Genomic DNA, 16,165 nt, shown 5'->3' with positions numbered 1-16,165 from the left:
GTCTGTCCTGTGAGCCCCGAGCTGCCGGCAGGTGAGGTGCAGAAAGGTTTTCTGAGGGTCTTTCAGGGGATTGAGGTGCACAGGTTGTCCTGTCGTCCTCTCTGCGCTCCTAAACCCCTTAGATAATCCCCTTTAAATAGCAAGACTAGGGCAGCGGGGGATTTATTTTAAGTCCTTTCAAACCCAGATTTTACGGTCAGGTCTTGGACCCTGTCCCCATTCAGAAGTGTTTAAACTGCCGTTAATCCCGAGGGGATCATTCAGCGCTGCGGAGGGCAGAGATTAGCTCGGGCACAGGGCGGCCCGGGGCTGTGCTGGGCCGGGGGCTGCGGGGAGCGGGGCTGGGGACACGGGGAAGGTCCTGGCTTTGCTTCTGCCCCTGGCGACAGCAATGCCTGTGTTCTACCACGCGGCTGAGCAGGGCTGGGGACAGCAGGGCTCCCGGGGGAGGTGGCACCACAATGAGTCGCAACGTGTTAATCACCGGCTGCGGCTTTAAGCGAGGAGGGAGCGGCTGGACACCGGGGGGACAGGGCTGGATACCGGGGCAGGGCTGGATACCGGGGGGGCCGGGCTGGACACCGGGGGCAGGGCTGGATACCGGGGGCAGGGCTGGATACCGGGGGCAGGGCTGGATACCGGGGGGGCCGGGCTGGACACCGGGGGCCGGGCTGGATACCGGGGGGGCCGGGCTGGACATCAGGGGGGCCCGGGCTGGACACCGGGGGGACAGGGCTGGACACCGGGGGCAGGGCTGGATACCGGGGGGGCCGGGCTCATTACCGGAGGCCGGGCTCATTACCGGGGGGCTGGGCTCATTACCGAGAGGGGCCGGGTTGGATACCGGAGGTTGGGCTCATTACCGGGGGCGGGGCTCATTACCGGGGGGCGGGGCTCATTACCGGGAGGGGCCGGGTTGGATACCGGAGGTTGGGCTCATTACCGGGGGCGGGGCTCATTACCGGGAGGGGCCGGGTTGGATACCGGAGGTTGGGCTCATTACCGGGGGCGGGGCTCATTACCGGGAGGGGCCGGGTTGGATACCGGAGGCTGGGCTCATTACCGGGGGGCGGGGCTCATTACCGAGAGGGGCCCGGTTGGATACCCGAGGTTGGGCTCATTACCGGGGGGCCGGGCCGGGCTTTCCCTGCCGTCCCCGCCCCGGCCCGTCCCGGCTGTTTACAGGTCCGACAAGTTGCGTCGGTCAGCGACACACAGTAAGTGTCCCGTGTCCCTCCCCGGCCCGCAGTGTCCCCTTGTCCGCTCGCACGGAGCTCTGCGGGCCGCTGCAGCGACCCCGGGCCAGGGCCGGGATGTCCCCAGGGCCGGGAGGGCGAGGGACCCCCCCCTGTGCCGTGTGTCCCCTGTGCCGTGTGTCCCCGGAGCCGTGCCGGGGCAGAGGGCTCACCCCGAGTGAGTGCCCGTGTCCCTCTCTGCCGGGACAGGGTGAGACCCGAGCCGGCTGATTTGCCCTGCCGTGTCCCTCTCTGCTGGGACAAGAGTGTGTCCGTGTTCACAGGGGTTTTAGGATGAGGGAAGAGACGAGGATTTGACTCCATGTTTCAGAAGGCTTGATTTATTATTTTATGATATATATTATATTAAAACGATACTAAAAGAATAGAAGAAAGGATCTCATCAGAAGGTTAGCTAAGAATAGAAAAAGAAAGAATGATAACAGAGGCTTCTGTCTCAGACAGAGAGCCCGAGCCGGCTGACTGTGATTGGCCATTAGTTAGAAACAATCACATGAGCCAATCCCAGATGCACCTGTTGCATTCCACAGCAGCAGATAACCATTGTTTACATTTTGTTCCTGAGGCCTCTCAGCTGCTCAGGAGGACAAATCCTAAGGAAAGGATTTTTCATGAAAGATGTCTGGGACACAGGGGTGCCCCGAGCCACAGGGCAGAGCTGGGAGCAAACCCCCTGCCCCCTCCAGCTCCCCACCCCAATGGGGTGTGCTGCACCAGGCCTGCCTGGTTTGGGGTGTCCCGGGCTGGAGAGGGACAGAGGGAGGGAGGTTGTGGGGTTTCCCTCCCCAGGGCAGGTTTTCCTGGCTCGCAGGACTTAAAGCCACTCTGGTTTAGTGAGCCGGAAATTCCCTGTTGCTGCAAATCCAAGGAGAAGTGCCAAAGCAGAGGCTGAGCCTCTCCAGGCGAGTGGGGGGTGCTTGGCAAGAGCTCGAAAAAGCCCTAAAGAAAGTTAAAGGAGGAAATCCAGCCACTTAAGCGTTTTGTTCTTATGAGTTTAGACAGCTGATTTTTTTTTTTCCCTTTCTTAATAGCTTAGTCTCAGATCCTGCTTCTCACCCCCTCCCATCCCTCTGTTCCTTGGGAGCTGCAGTGGTTTCACAGGTGATTAGAAAATGAACAGCTCTGCCCTCTCCAGATTTACTGTTATTAATATAAGCTGGTTTCCCAGAGAATAGGCTGGGAATGCAGCACAGGCTCCTCTGCAGCACCACAGATGGGAAGGAGAATCCTGGTGCTCTCCATGGCTCTGTACCCTGCCCTGGGCTCTGAGGCAGGTTTCTCCTGTGGGGCTGACACATTCTGGGACCATCCCAGGAATTACTCTCCTGTTTCTGAGTAGGGGGTGCCTGCAAAAATCCAGTTTCTTTGGGCTTTTGGGAGAAGAAAAAACAGTTTCTTTGGGGTTTGGGGAGTGTGTGTGTGATGAGACCCATGGGTTGGGGCTGGCCAGGGTGGTGGGGATGGTGTGGGGCCCCCACTGTGTCCCCAGGACAGACCCAGTGCGGGACAGGGATTCTGTCTGCAAGCAGGGAATCACCACTCCTGGTGCTGGGCAAATCCCTGTGTAATTAAAAGGTTTTTAATGGCAGAGGAGGAGGTGAGTGATCACTGGAAGTGCTGGTTGTGGCAGTGCAGAGCTGGTTCTGCCACCCTCCTGTACCCAGAGCTCAAGGCCTGGCAGCTGCAGGGGACACATCCCATGGTCCTTCCCCAGGGATTTCCTAAAGGGTTGCAGGGGGTCCAAAGGGCCCTGAGGAGCAGCAGTGAGGGGTGTGATGGGCTGCCCTGGCTGCTGCTGGCCCCTCTTACAGTGGAGAATTTTTTCTAGAAGCAAAAAAGGACCTTTTTGGGCACACTGAGATCAAAAGGTGCCAGCAAGGAGGGTGCAGGATGCTGTGCATCCATGTTTGGAGTGCCTGGGCAGCACTGGGATTTAGGCTGGGCTCTTCCAGCCTCAGCCCCTTTTGCTTGTTGGGGTTTTCTCCTCAGCTGCAGCTTTTTGGGAAAGAATAAAGAGTGCATATGCTGGGAGCCAGGAAGGTGAAATTTGGGGCTCCTCTCCCAAAAGTGTGCATTAATTGCCCTCTGCTTGTGTGGTTTGGTGAAAGTGTTGGGACATTGTGGCCCCAGAGCACTTCTCAAAACCCTGGGACTTGGCAAAAGGGAAACTGAGGCATGGGGCCACTGTGTGTACAAGAGCTGCAATGCCCCAGGTGGTGTCCATGTCCCATTGTGGGAAGTGGATTTATAGGAAATTCTTAAAGCTCACTGTGATAACATCTAGTGTTAAAAAACCATCAAGAGAAAACAGAGAGAAAAAAGATTTACCCATCATACAAGAAAAACTTACAGTGTATTGTAATTAAGAAATAGTTAACTTCTGATTATAATAGAATAAATTATAATATCTGTATTGTCTCACCCTTCACATGAGACTAGAAACAGAATAAAAGTTTTTTTCTTTTAATGCCTCTCAGTTGCCCCATCTCTAATTAAAAAAATTATAATCCAACATCCCATGTCCTGGTCCTGCTGTCAGCTGCTCCCAGGAGAACTGGGGGCTGTGTCCCTCCTTGGTGCTGTTCCCCATCTGGAAGAAAGCCAAGTTTGGGGGCTCTATTCCATGCTGAGGAAGGGGATGTGTGGTTTTCCTTCCCCTCTGCGAGGGTGGTTCAGCATCTGGCAGCTCTGCTCAGGGCACAGTCCATCCTTGCTGGATGTGGGTTACCCAAGGAGTGCTGGATCAGGGGGGGAATGGCCCTGGGGATACTGCAGTGAACGTGTGTGTGGAGAAAAACTGAGTACCAAAGCCTTTCCTGTGGTAACCTGGAAGCCCATCACCAAAAAAGTGTGTTTTGCTTTCAGAAAACCTCATTTTTCCTCAAAGGTGTGTATGAACACAAAAATATGACCCCAGCCCTCCAGAAAACGTTACTTCTGGATGGAAAAGAATTTTTTCCGCTAGCACTGAACTGTGTGCTGAGCCCTTTCCTTGCTCTCAGTTGAGGCAGTGGGTGCTAAGCTCATCCATGGCTCCCAGGACACCTTGTCCTGCCAGCTGGGCACTGTGGGACATCCCCTTGTCCCAGGCCACTCCTGCAGGGTCTGCCTTTTGGCTTGTTTCTGCCTTTTGGCTTGTGTCTGCCTGTGTTTTAGCTGTCTTACAGCACCTTGTGTTGTCCCTGTGCAGGTAGGGCTGTCCCTGTTGTCATTTTTGGAAGTGCTGCTCCTGTTGCTACTTTGCAGCTTTCTTTGGCTCTGTGTGACCCCCCCAGGACACCTGAGGACACCTCCAAAGATGTGTGATGGAGCAGAGCTTAGGGGTAGAAATGAGCCAAGGCACAGACTCTCATTTAAAAACATGAAAAGGGTCCTTTTTTATTATTCTTCACAGCTTAGCCATCCTGAGTGACTACAGCAAACTCCTGCTGCTGGCTTCTCTGACAGACTCTGCTGGCTGTTCCTGCTGGAATATGACTGCAAATGTTTCCTTGGTATAACCAGAGGCTTTTACCTGGTTTGACTGTGACTGCAAGCTCTAATTTTATGAAACCCAGACTGACCTCACAGCAGATCTTTTGTAGCAGCAGCTCTCTTCCTTTTTTTATTTCTTCGCATCTCTCCGGATTATTCCTTCTTCCTCAAGCTCCTCTTGCTCCAGGCTCTCCCTGACCAGCCAGCCCACCCCTTTTATCACCCTTATCTTCATTAGTCACAGCTGTGACCCATTCAGGGCAAGGCTGTTCTTTGGTAATTAGCCCAGCTGTGACTTCCCAGGGGTGCAGTCCCTTGTAATCCCTCCCTCTTCACCCCCAGATGTGGCCACTGTGGGGACTGGACCTGAACCGGGCGCGCTGTGACCTGCTCTTCACAGAGGCCATCAACCAGAGGATGCAGGTTCCCAGCAGGCTGAAGGTGGCAGAGAGCTGCAGCCCTGGGGACAGGGGGACAGTGGCAGAGGAGGCAGAGGATGTCCCTGCCTCCTTTAGGATGCACATCCCTGAGAGGATTTCTCTGGCAGGTAAAGCCCTGGGTTGTCTTTTGTCTGGGCACAACATCTTGGGGAGTAGAAGCCTTTTATGAACCCCCCTTTTTGTGTGCTTTGCTAAAGGAGAGGATGGGGGCAGATAATGCAGGCAGTTCCCTTCAGGAATGCAGGGTAGGATGGTGGATGGCTTGGGAAGAGGTGGCAAAAGGTCACCAGCAGAAGCCTGGAGGGGACTTAATGTTGTCATTATAGTGCAAGAGCTCTATTGTCATTACACTGCAAGTGTTCCATATTACTGGAGTTTTGCACCTCCTTGATGTTTCTTGTAGGTAGCTCCTCTAGGCACTGACTCTTCCTTGTCCTCACAGCAGCCAACTAACTCCAGTTCCCCTCAGCCAACCAATCCACTCTTTTTTAACACTCTTCCAATTGGCTACAGCTGTGGCCTATTAAAATCAGGTCTGCTCCTAATATTTAGTAATTAACCCAGCTGCAACTCTTTAGGGGGTAAGATTACTTTCTATATTACTTTTATTTACTTATATTCTATCCCCCTACACCTTAATTCCAGTAGGTGAGGAGCAAAATGTGGAGGCATCTCCCTCCACGTCCCTTGCAGTTCTCTCTTGGCCTTTGGTAGGGTCCCTGCTTTGGGATGCAGGGTGTTTGGCCCTGTCTTTGACAAACAGCTCTGAAACCTTGCTGTCCTGAAGCAGTGGCTCTTCCTCTCTGGGCTGCCCAAAAACCCCAGGGCATGGTGTTCATCTGGCACCAAACACAGGCTTGACTCTCCACTGGGTGCATCTCTCTTCCTTCTCCTGAGGCCATTCATGTTGGCTTAATTCTTCCCTCTCTCCTTCCTGCAGAGATACCAGACACCGGTTTGAGGCCAGTGCTGCTGACCCAGCCAAGGAAGGTGCCCTCTGTGGTGGTGCACGTGTCCCCAGAGCCCTCTGGGGACGTCCCTTTCCTGCCCCCAGCCAGCAGAGCCAGCGCCCAGCGACGCAAGCGAGCGGTACCGTGTGGGCAGGGCCGGGCTGCTGGGGAGGGGAAGGGGAGCAATCCCAAATTCGGGGTTCTCCAGATAGCTGCTATCACCCCAAGGCAGGATTCATCTTCCAGGAGGCCCTAGGAGTGAGGGGGTAGGGATGGTGGGGTCTCTTTCTGACCCAGAGCCAGTGCACACCTGTGTGCTGGGGCCTTGATCCAGCCACATCTCCTGCTGCATTTTGTGGGCAGGGGGCAGGCTAAGGTAGCTGCAGTCCCACCACTGGCTGCTGCTGCTGCTTTTTAAGTCCTGTTTTCCTTCTTGATGAAGTATGTGGCAGAGCTGGTTCATTACAGCAGTGTAAAGGGTTCTGGGGTCAGAGCCAAAAGCAGATTTTAACCTTGTGTGCGAACCTTTCAAAGAGAAGTCCCAGGCATGGGCAGGCAAAGGCTTGATTTATTTGGCTGCTGGAGCTGCTGTTCTGCCTCTTCAAGTGCTTCACCCTCCCTGAATCTGGAGAGCTGATCCTGGGTGGGTTAGGTTCAGGGGTTTGGATCTGGCTAGAGTTCAGCTCAGCAGGCTCCTGCTGGGGACCCTCTGTCTGCTCTGGGCACATCTCCCCACCTGCAGTGGCATCACCAGGCTGGGGCTCCTGCAGAGCTGCCCCTGAGTGCTCTCCCCGGGCTGATGGGGGCTCCAGGCTGGGCTCCAGGCTGGGCTCAGCCCTGTGCTGACGTGGTTCTGTTCCATTCCCACAGGGCCACCACAGCAGCAGGGCACGGAGGGACAGGGCCCCGAGTGACAGTGCCCAGCTGGCCTTGCACAGCCCAGGACAGCACCACGAGGGGTGAGCACGGGCCCAGAGCACCCAGGGTGGGTGGGGAGCAGCATCTCCTCTCACTGGGCTGTTTTGGGGCTGTTTTGGTGTTCTGGGAGGGGCCGGGGGGATCCAAATCAGAGCAATGCAGTGCCTGGCAGGTCCTGCTCATCCATGAGAGGAATGTGGTCTTTGCTGCCAGAGATGTTTGTGCTGGGCAGCTTTGAAGGCAGCTGTGTTGCTCCCCAGGCCTCTGCCATGAGTCTCTGCAGTGGGGAATTTGTCTCTGAGCTAGTGCTGGAGCAGGGACTGCTGTCCCCCTTGAAGCCCAGAGCTGCCCTGGGTGGCAGGAGAGCAGCATGGCAGGCACACAGCTGTGCTTGGCTTTGGAGGGATCCAGTGTCCCTCTGGGCCTGAGGGCTGCTGGAGAGGGTTCTCCCAGCTGATGCCATCTGGGTGCCAGTGGCATGGCCCAGAGCTGCTGAAGGGATGAGGGGCAGTGCCTCGTGCCAGGCTGTGCCCCCCTGTGTGAGACAGGGAGTAACAGCAACGATTCTCTGTGCACCCAGGCCAGGCTCCTGTCCCCTGCCTGCTCCCAGTGCCCCAGTGCCCCTCTTCACAGAGGCAGGCAGGATCTACTCCATGCAGAACATCTTCCAGACCATGTACCTGCTGGGCCAGGTGCTCTTCCAGCGTGTCCAGGACTCTCTGCGGGACCCGGCGCCGTGCAGGTGACGTGTCCTGAGCCAGCTCTGTGTCACCCTGCAAGGACTGGCCTGGGCCTTGCTGGGGCACGAGCTCTGTAAGCTCTGGGCTGCAGGATGCTCCTGCATGGCTGCCTTGGACTGCCTTGGGTGCCAGGCCTTGGTGAGCCTCACTAACCCAGCCTTGACTCTGCTGCTCAGCTTAACACCAGTCCCTGGGCACCCTGAGTGCCCTGTGCTGCTCTGGCATTGCTGGGGGGTTGCTGCTAAGCAAGGACTGATTTTTCTGTGTGCTTTTATAGCTTGTTGGAGAGGGGTGTGTGAAGGGAATGAAAACCCAGAGCAGATGGCCTGACCCAGGTGCTGTCTCTGAGACAAGACACACCTTTGGCTGTGTCTTGGTCACTCTTAATTAGCCTTTCCCTGAACTGGCTGCACTCATCCCCCAGCCAGTGCCCTGGCCAGGCTGTGGTGTCCCTCTGTGCTCCCTGGAGCAGGTGTGCAGTGGCCTCAGTCCCTGCAGATGTGCTGGAGGAACCATCTCCACCACCCTCATCTGTGCTGCTGCAGTGAATTCTCTTTGCTCAAAGACATCCTTGCAGCCTTAAGGTGTCCCCACTGCTCTAAGGCTGCTGAGCACCTGGAGGAACATCTAAATACTCCTCATTCTCCTTGAGCAAAGCCTCCAGGCAGAAAGGGAGGAGAAGCAGCATCCATCATCACATCCATCATCGGGGGCACATCCTGCCTTCCCTCCCCTGCTGCTTGCTGAGCATCCAAAGCAATGTGTCTGCTCTTCAAAACTGGAGGCTGAGGCTGTCTTCAAACATCATTTTAATTTCTTAATGGCCAAGAGATCTGGTTAGTGGCTGCAAAAGACCTTTTCCCTCCTCCCTGTGGCAGTGGAGGGCATGCAGGCCATGGTGGCCTGCAGAGCTGCTGTGATGCAGTGGGGTCGCTCTGGGGCTTCTCCCCAGGCACTGATCTCCCTTTGAAAGCAGCCACCCTCAAACACCTCTTCTTAGTGCTTTACATCCCTTCAGTATGACAGCTTTGTACCCCTGTGCAACAGTAAAAAAACCAACAAGACTCTGCTGACTTGTTTGTCCTGAAATTTTAGCAAAGTCTGGTCTCAGACAGAGCTGGAATATCTGGCTGACAGTGACCTCTTGAAGGGTATGAGTCACCAGAAGGCAATTTCTAGTCTCTACTTTAAAGGGTGTCTACCTGTATCAACTGGGATTTTGAGTGAAAAGCTGCAGGATGTGTCCTTTTTTCATGGTTCTCCACTGGGGAAAATTGCATTTTCTTTCTGTTGTGACTGTCATTTTACACTGCAGCTACATTTTGTGCAGGTATTATCTCACAAATGGAGTTTCAGACAGGGATTCAGTGGATCTCCACATGCTCTTCTGGCTTGTCTTCAGCGAGATCAGCATCATGTTGCAGAGATAAACACCCTTTCCTCCCCAGGGCTCCAAGGAGTGGGGTTAGGGGCTTGGTAACCCCTAGGGGATCACTGAGTGCCTGTGTGAGTTATTGGTGTGCACAGGGGAGTTTTGGTGATAGAATAGCTGACTTCCTGTCATCCTGGCTAGCCTAGGATGACAGGAATTTATATTTTTCTCACTTTGGATCTGCTTTATTTTATGAATCAGTGGTGTGGACCCTGCAGTGAGGCTGTGCCTCCAGGGGCTGCCCTGGAAATCAGTGGTCTGTGCTGCCTCTGCCAGTGCAGCAGCTCATTCCAGTGGGGGCCCCTGTGTTTCCAGGGAGGGAAGAAAGTGCTGAACATTTGGGTTGCTTGTTTATGTTTCAAATTGCAGGTAAAATGTGCTACAAGAGCAAAAAGTGATAGTTCCCTCCAGCTGATGGCAGCTTCCTCACCTGCTGATGCAGACAGGATCACCCCTCCATTTCAGCACTGTCCTGTCACACCTGCTTACCTGGCTGGCTCTAAAGATGTTTTATCCAGCCCCCAGTGAACTCCTGGCACTACAGAGGATGGATGCTTAGTAGAAATGTTCTCTCTCTGTTGCACCTCTAAAGAAATACAAACCTGTGTTTCCTGTTACCTGTCCTGGCACGTGCTGTCTGTCTGTCTGTCCGTCTGGCCCCTTTGGGTGCATGCTGGAGGGGTACTAATGTGCATGGGGGGGTTCAGGAGAGATGGGTGCATGCTGTGCAGGGGCTGTTTGCCTTCTCCTGGTGCAGCCCAGCCTGGGCACACACTCCCTGCATTGTGGTGTTGTGAGATGAGAGATGAGAATTTGACTCCAAGTTCTCAGAAGGCTGATATATGATATGATATTATATTCATTATTATATATTTATTATACTATTCATTATATTATAATATATTATTATACTATATATTATAATATATAATTTATTATATTCTTATATAATTTATTATATCATGTATCATATCATACAATCATTATTATATTATATTATATTATATTATATTATATTATATTATATTATATTATATTATATTATATTATATTATATTATATATTGTATTAGAAATTATATACTAAAACTATACTAAAGAAAGAGAAAAGGATACATCAGAAGGTTAGAAAAGAATGGTAATGAAAGCTCGTGACTGACTCCTCAGAGTCTGACACAGCTGGCTGTGATTGGTCTTAATTAAAAACAATTCACATGGAATTAATCGAAAATGCACTTGCTGGGAAACCATCTCCAGACCACATTCCCAAGCAATCAGATAATTACTGTTTTCATTCTTTTCTGAGGCCTCTCAGCTTCCCAGGAGAAGAAATCCTGGCAAAGGGATTTTTCAGAAAATATCACAGTGACACTGCATGGCTCAGCTTCCTGTGGCAGCACTGCATTTGTGGGGGTCAGCTGCACCCCACGAGCAGTTCTGGCCCCCCTGCATCTCTGCTTTCCTTCCCAGCTCCCAGGAGCCTGTCCCAGCTGCAGAGAGCACCTCGGAGGAGGCGGGGGTGACAGAGGTGGCAGCAATGAGAAGGCAGGTGAGATGGGGGAAAGGGCTGCAAATGCTTGCTGGGAAAGCCACAGGGGAAGGGTGAGGAGGCTGCTGGGGCAGCTGCTCAGTCCTTGTGGGCTGCTGCTGTCAGCCTGGTCCTGCCTTCAGGAGAGAGCTCACATGTGTGTTATCCATGGAGCTCCTACCCCGAGGGGCTGCAGGACCCAGCCAGACCCATCTGGTGGCACTGAGAGGGGCTCAGATGCTCTCTGGTGGGGAAGAATCCTCCTGAAGCATCTGCTGCAGACCCGAGGTGCTGCTGCCTCTCCTCCCACACAAAGGGAGCTTCTGCTTTAGAGAAGGAGGACCTGAAGTGTTGGGGAAGATGAAAGAGGAAAGCCTTATAGATATGATTGCCTGGCAAAAGATTTTGAGAATATGGAAACTATAAGTGAGATTGAAATGAAAGCAAGGTTTGAGATACCTCAGCTACTGAACACCTGGAAAACAATGGCATGGCCAGCTGAAGGTGATCCCCTTTTGATGGAACAACACCCTCTGCTTGCAGACAGGCCCAAGGGTCAGAGCAGACCCTGCCAGCTTGGCAGAAGGGGCCCAAAGAGGAGTTTTTAGGGTTTAAAATGTAACACAGTATGGTAATGTAATGATTCTTATAGGCTGTATGTAAACACTATAGGATTTGTATATTGTACTAGATTGGTTAGTGAGAATTGGAATATTCAACACAGAAGAAGATTTATGGTTTTGGAATGGGAACTTCTCTCTCTTTTACTCTTTTGCTCTCTCTCATCCTCTTTACCACGCTCCTGCCTTCTTTCTCTTTCCCACTCTCTTTCCCTCTCTCTCCTCTCAGTCCTGCTCTGAGCTGTGGCTGGAGCTCCCAGCAGGGCCCTGCACCCAGGCCCTTTGCAATGAACCCCAAATTCCAAGTCCTGGCTACAGAGATCCCTGCCTCTGTCCATCCTGACCGTCCTAGCCCTGCCACTCCTACACTGAAGGAGCAGAGCTCCCCCTGTGCCTCCCTTGCTGTGCCAGGGGAGGTGACAGTGCCCCTCTGGGTGCTGACAGTGCCCTCTGCTTCCCTTGCAGCTGGCCAGGATCTCGGGGAGGCTGCGTGTGCTGGAGGAGCAGTGCCACGCCTGGAGGCAGAAGGAGGCCCTGGTGTACTCGGTGATGATCTCTGCTTGCCTCATCAACACCTGGCTCTGGCTCAGAAGATGACAGCCCATGCCCAACCTCTCCTGCTCGCCTGGCAGGGTGGGTGAGGGCAGGCAGAGGAGCATTTCTCGTGTACTCTGCCAGCAGTGAAACTCATTTTTCTTGCTTAGGACTGCTTTCTGCACTGTGGGCCCTCAAGAATGTGTGTCCTTCAGGCCTTGGTGACAGTGAGGGTGTGAGAAGCTGCTGTGAAGAGCTGAGGTCTCAGAAGAGCTGGTGGCTGGCACAGGAGGTGTCTGCCCTGTGCAGTTGCCCTCAGGCTGCCAGAGGAGATGCAACCCTGAGGAGCTGGGTGTTTGTGGGTGTGGAGTCCAGTTACAGTCACAGCCTGGCCATGTCCCACCTTGGGGATCTCAACCCTGACCCCATAAAAGTTCTCAGCTAACTGCTGTGGTCTATTCCTCACCTTCTGTGGAGTGACTGAGGGTTTCTAAACTTCTGCTGGGTTTTCTTTTCTTCCTTGTGCAACTGCTGGTTGGTGGAGGTGATGCTGCCAGTCTCTCCTGTGCCACAGCCCCCCTTGCAGGACTGGAGTGGAGGGGCCAGGAGCTCCCATCCCTGCAGCCACTGCAGGTTTGCAGATGTTCACATGTGAGAGCCTTGCTGACATCTGGGCTTATCCAGGGGCTTGGCTCTTTCCCAGAGAGATTTACATGGGAAACCTACCCATGGTGACTCTCTGGATTATAAAACCTCAGAGCAAACAGCAATAGCACCAAACAGGGCAGGGAAAATAGATATTTGTTAGGCTCCCATGGCAGAGAGGAGTGGAGGAGTGTCTCTCCCAGGTCTTGCTGCCAACCTGCAACTTTGGTCATGATGGAAGAACATGGTGAGGGAAATTCCTGACCCAGATGCTCTTTAGCTGTGAACAAGCTCAGTTTAACAGCTTTCCTGTTTGTTCCCTTCTCCAGAGTTTATTAACACTTGGTTCTGAGGTGACTTTGAGATGTTTTTGGTCATTCATCCAGCACATCTGCTGGAGTTGTGCACGCAGGCCCTGGGGGCAGGTTTTGGCAAGGCTTAACAGGACCTCTCTGTGTCACCTGTACCTAATTATAGCTGGATCTCCATGTCATCCAGATGTCCCAATAGCTTATTTACAGACATCAGTGCTCAGGTGTTTTCTGCTTGACACCGCACCAAGCGGCCGTGACTGTGAATCTGGCAGGGACTGATGAATATCTGTCCCCAAGAAATGGCAGCTCTGCACCTGGGGCTGATTGCTGAGCTGAGGACAGGACAGTGCTGGCATTCACTGCACACCAGAGCCAGGGTGGTGTGCTGGGTGCTGTGCTGTGGCAGGGGGATGTGCAGGGTGGGTGGCTCCTGTGGCAGGGTCACCAGAGGACCTTGCACAGCTGTTCTGTGTAAGGGGGTGTGAGTGGGGCCAGGAGATGGGGTGAATTGTCTGTTTTCTCTCCTTTGAGAGGTGTTAATGTGTTGTGGAGGAAGCTTGCGTTTGGGGTTTATTTTGGGCTGGGGAGGGATGACTTTGGGAAGGCACACCACCTTCAAAGTGTGGCTGGAAGGTGTTTGGAGGAGAGGTGGCCAAGCTGGATGTGTTCTCATGGGCAGGTTGTGGGAAAATATGACTTCTATGTAAGGCATAAATGCTGGTGTAATTCTGGAAACACTGACCCCAAAATGCATATTTTAATAAACTCTTTGTGTTCTGGATGTGTTTATTTTCTGTGGAGTCTGGTGCTGATGTCCCAGTCAGTGGGAACAGGTAAAGTTTATTCCCTTGGCAGCAGGACTGTCACCTCCTCAGGGGTGTCTCAGCTGCCCTGGCTGAGGGGGAGTCCTGAGTAGAAAAGCTTCTGGTTAATGCTGTCCCTGTTGGAGAGTGATGCTTTTATTTCCTTTTTTTCTCTTCCTTTCCTCCTCCTCCTGGCTGCTTTGTCCCAAGGCAGCACACGTGGCAGGGCTGGGTGTCCCCAAGGGCCACTGCCACGACAACTGCACAGCAAATAAAGTGTTTTGTGCACGATGGTGCTCGAGGGAGCAGCTCTGGAGCTCCCAGGTTCCTTTTGGAGGCAGCTGCAGGCAGGGAGCAAAAAGAGAATTGGAATAGAGGCACGTTGCTGCCAGTGCTCCTGGTGGGCTGTCACCTGGAGTCTGTGATGTGGGGACAAGAGCAGGGTGACATCCTGTGCTGCTGGGTGCTCGCCCAGGAGCCCCAGCCAAGGCTGGGAAATTCTGTTTGTTCCTTTGGACTGCCTGCTGCGTGGGTGCTCAGGGAGATCAGAACAAGTGGAATTCAAGGCTTTGAAGGGGAAAGGAAAAGGTAAACCTTTGATAGCAAAGATAAAAGAGACTCCAGGTGCTGGTGCTTTCAGATCAGCCCTGCACAAGGTGCAGGACTCCGTGTGCCTGTCAGGGATGGATCCTCAGCCACTGCTAATGGTTACATCCTGAGAGAGAGGAGAAAAGCTGACCTCTTCCTGACTGCCTTGGGGATGCAGATTTCTTGCTAACTGGGCACTAGAATGACTTCCTGAGCAAAATAAGAGGGCAGAAATTGGTGAAAGGTGCAGTTCATGATCACCTTCAAACTCTGCAGCTCTTTGCTGGGACTCCAGAGCAGCACTTTGGTCCTCTGCTCTGCCAGCAGGTGAAGAGGTAAGTGGGTGTGAGTGTGTTAAATATGTCTGCTTTTCCCAGTTTTCCATCCTAGCAGCAGCTGTGGCACACCTCTGAAGCAGGGATAGAATCAGCAGTTTGCTCTTCCCCAGGGCAGGGGCTGGGAGGGGAGTGGGAGCAGAACCCTGGGCAGCAATCTGGGTGCATCCCCTGGTGTGGCAGCACCTGAGCCCAGCTGGGGCTGCTGCCTGTGCCTGTCCCTGGCTGCACTGAGAGCCAGGACACAGAGCAGCTCAGCATGGCTGGGATCTCTGGGACACACAGCAGCTCAGCATGGCTGGGATCTCTGGGACACAGAGCAGCTCAGCATGGCTGGGATGTCCAGGACACAGAGCAGCTCAGCATGGCTGGGATGTCCAGGACACAGAGCAGCTCAGCATGGCTGGGATGTCCAGGACCACAGAGCAGCTCAGCATGGCTGGGATGTCCAGGACACACAGCAGCTCAGCATGGCTGGATCTCCAGTGGGCACTGTCCTGGAGTTGTTGGGGTCCCTCCAGCCCTCAGGAGGTGATGGCTGGGGGGAGAAGGGAACACGTGCATAGGGAATGGAACATCCCCGAGCAGCACATTTCCCTCCTCCCCTTCCATCCCCAGACACGGCTGCCAGCTCCTCACAGTGTGCCTTGCTGCTCAGGGCACGGGGGCTGCTGCGGGGCGGTGACAGCCACACGGGGTGGGCACTGTCCCCCTGTCACCGTGCCCGTACCTCTGCTGCTCCTGCCCTGCCTTCGTGTCTGAAAAGCCCGAGGGAGCTCCTGGGGCAGGGATGTGACCCTGCCAGCCCTCCTGAGGCAGCAGCGCTCCAGGCTCCGGGGGACACCAGGCTCATAAACAGATGGTGGTGGTGGCACTGGTGCCCTAGGGAAGGGAAAGGAAAGGAGATAAGGAAAGTAGACAAGGAGAGGAAAGGAAAGGAAAGGCAAGGAAAGGAGACAAGGAGAGGAAAGGAAAGAAAAGACAAGGAAAGGAAAGGAGACAAGACAAACAAAGGAAAGACAAGACAAGGCAAAGCATAGAGAAGCCAGGCAAGGCAACCCAAAGCAAGGCAAAGGAGGAGGAGGCAGGCAAGGCAAGGGAGGGGTAGGAAGCACAAGGCAAGTAAAGGCAAGGCAAGGGAGGGGAAAGCAAGCAGGGTAAAAGGAGGGGTTGGAGTGGGAAAGGCGAGGCAAAGGAGGGGCAGGCAGGGTGGGGAAAAGGAGGAGTGCACAAGGCAAGGAATGGGAAGGGGAGGGGCAGGCAAGGCCAGGTAACAGAGGGCAAGGAGAGCAGGAAAGGCAAAGGAGAGGTGGGCAGAACCAGGGAAGAGAAGGAAACAGAGGTGTTCCTCTGGCAATGAATGAGGAGCCTGAACGATGAGGAGAGCATCTCTCATGGCTCCAGGCAGCTGTGGGATCGCTTGGAGGACTCCTGGGGAAGATGGTGTGGGACCCTGCCATGGTGTGGGACCCTCTCTTCCCACTCTGTGCTGGATTCCTGTGTTCAAACCCGTGATGTGTCCTGCATGTGTTTCCTGTTGCTGTTCTGTGCTTGTTGCAGGTCTCTGGGGCAGGGTGTGTGCCCCTGGT

General features: G+C 53.9%; 1 protein-coding gene across 1 annotated transcript; it reads left to right on the top strand.

Moving 5' to 3' along the window:
* Window positions 1-1,120: 1,120 nt before the first annotated feature.
* Window positions 1,121-13,615, top strand: LOC129125990 (mitochondrial fission factor homolog A-like). The gene is made up of 8 exons (XM_077185920.1): window positions 1,121-1,217; window positions 5,073-5,277; window positions 6,111-6,259; window positions 6,991-7,079; window positions 7,619-7,780; window positions 10,680-10,758; window positions 11,823-11,903; window positions 12,062-13,615. Exons 2-8 carry the CDS (start codon window positions 5,073-5,075, stop codon window positions 12,128-12,130), a joined length of 834 nt encoding a protein of 277 aa, XP_077042035.1. The 5' UTR covers window positions 1,121-1,217; the 3' UTR covers window positions 12,131-13,615.
* Window positions 13,616-16,165: the final 2,550 nt, after the last annotated feature.

This window comes from Agelaius phoeniceus, chromosome 14 (assembly GCF_051311805.1).
Source record: "Agelaius phoeniceus isolate bAgePho1 chromosome 14, bAgePho1.hap1, whole genome shotgun sequence".
Classification (NCBI taxonomy): Eukaryota; Metazoa; Chordata; class Aves; order Passeriformes; family Icteridae; genus Agelaius; species Agelaius phoeniceus.
The sequence above is the reverse complement of the archived record's forward strand: the minus strand, read 5'-3'. Positions and strand labels throughout refer to the sequence as shown.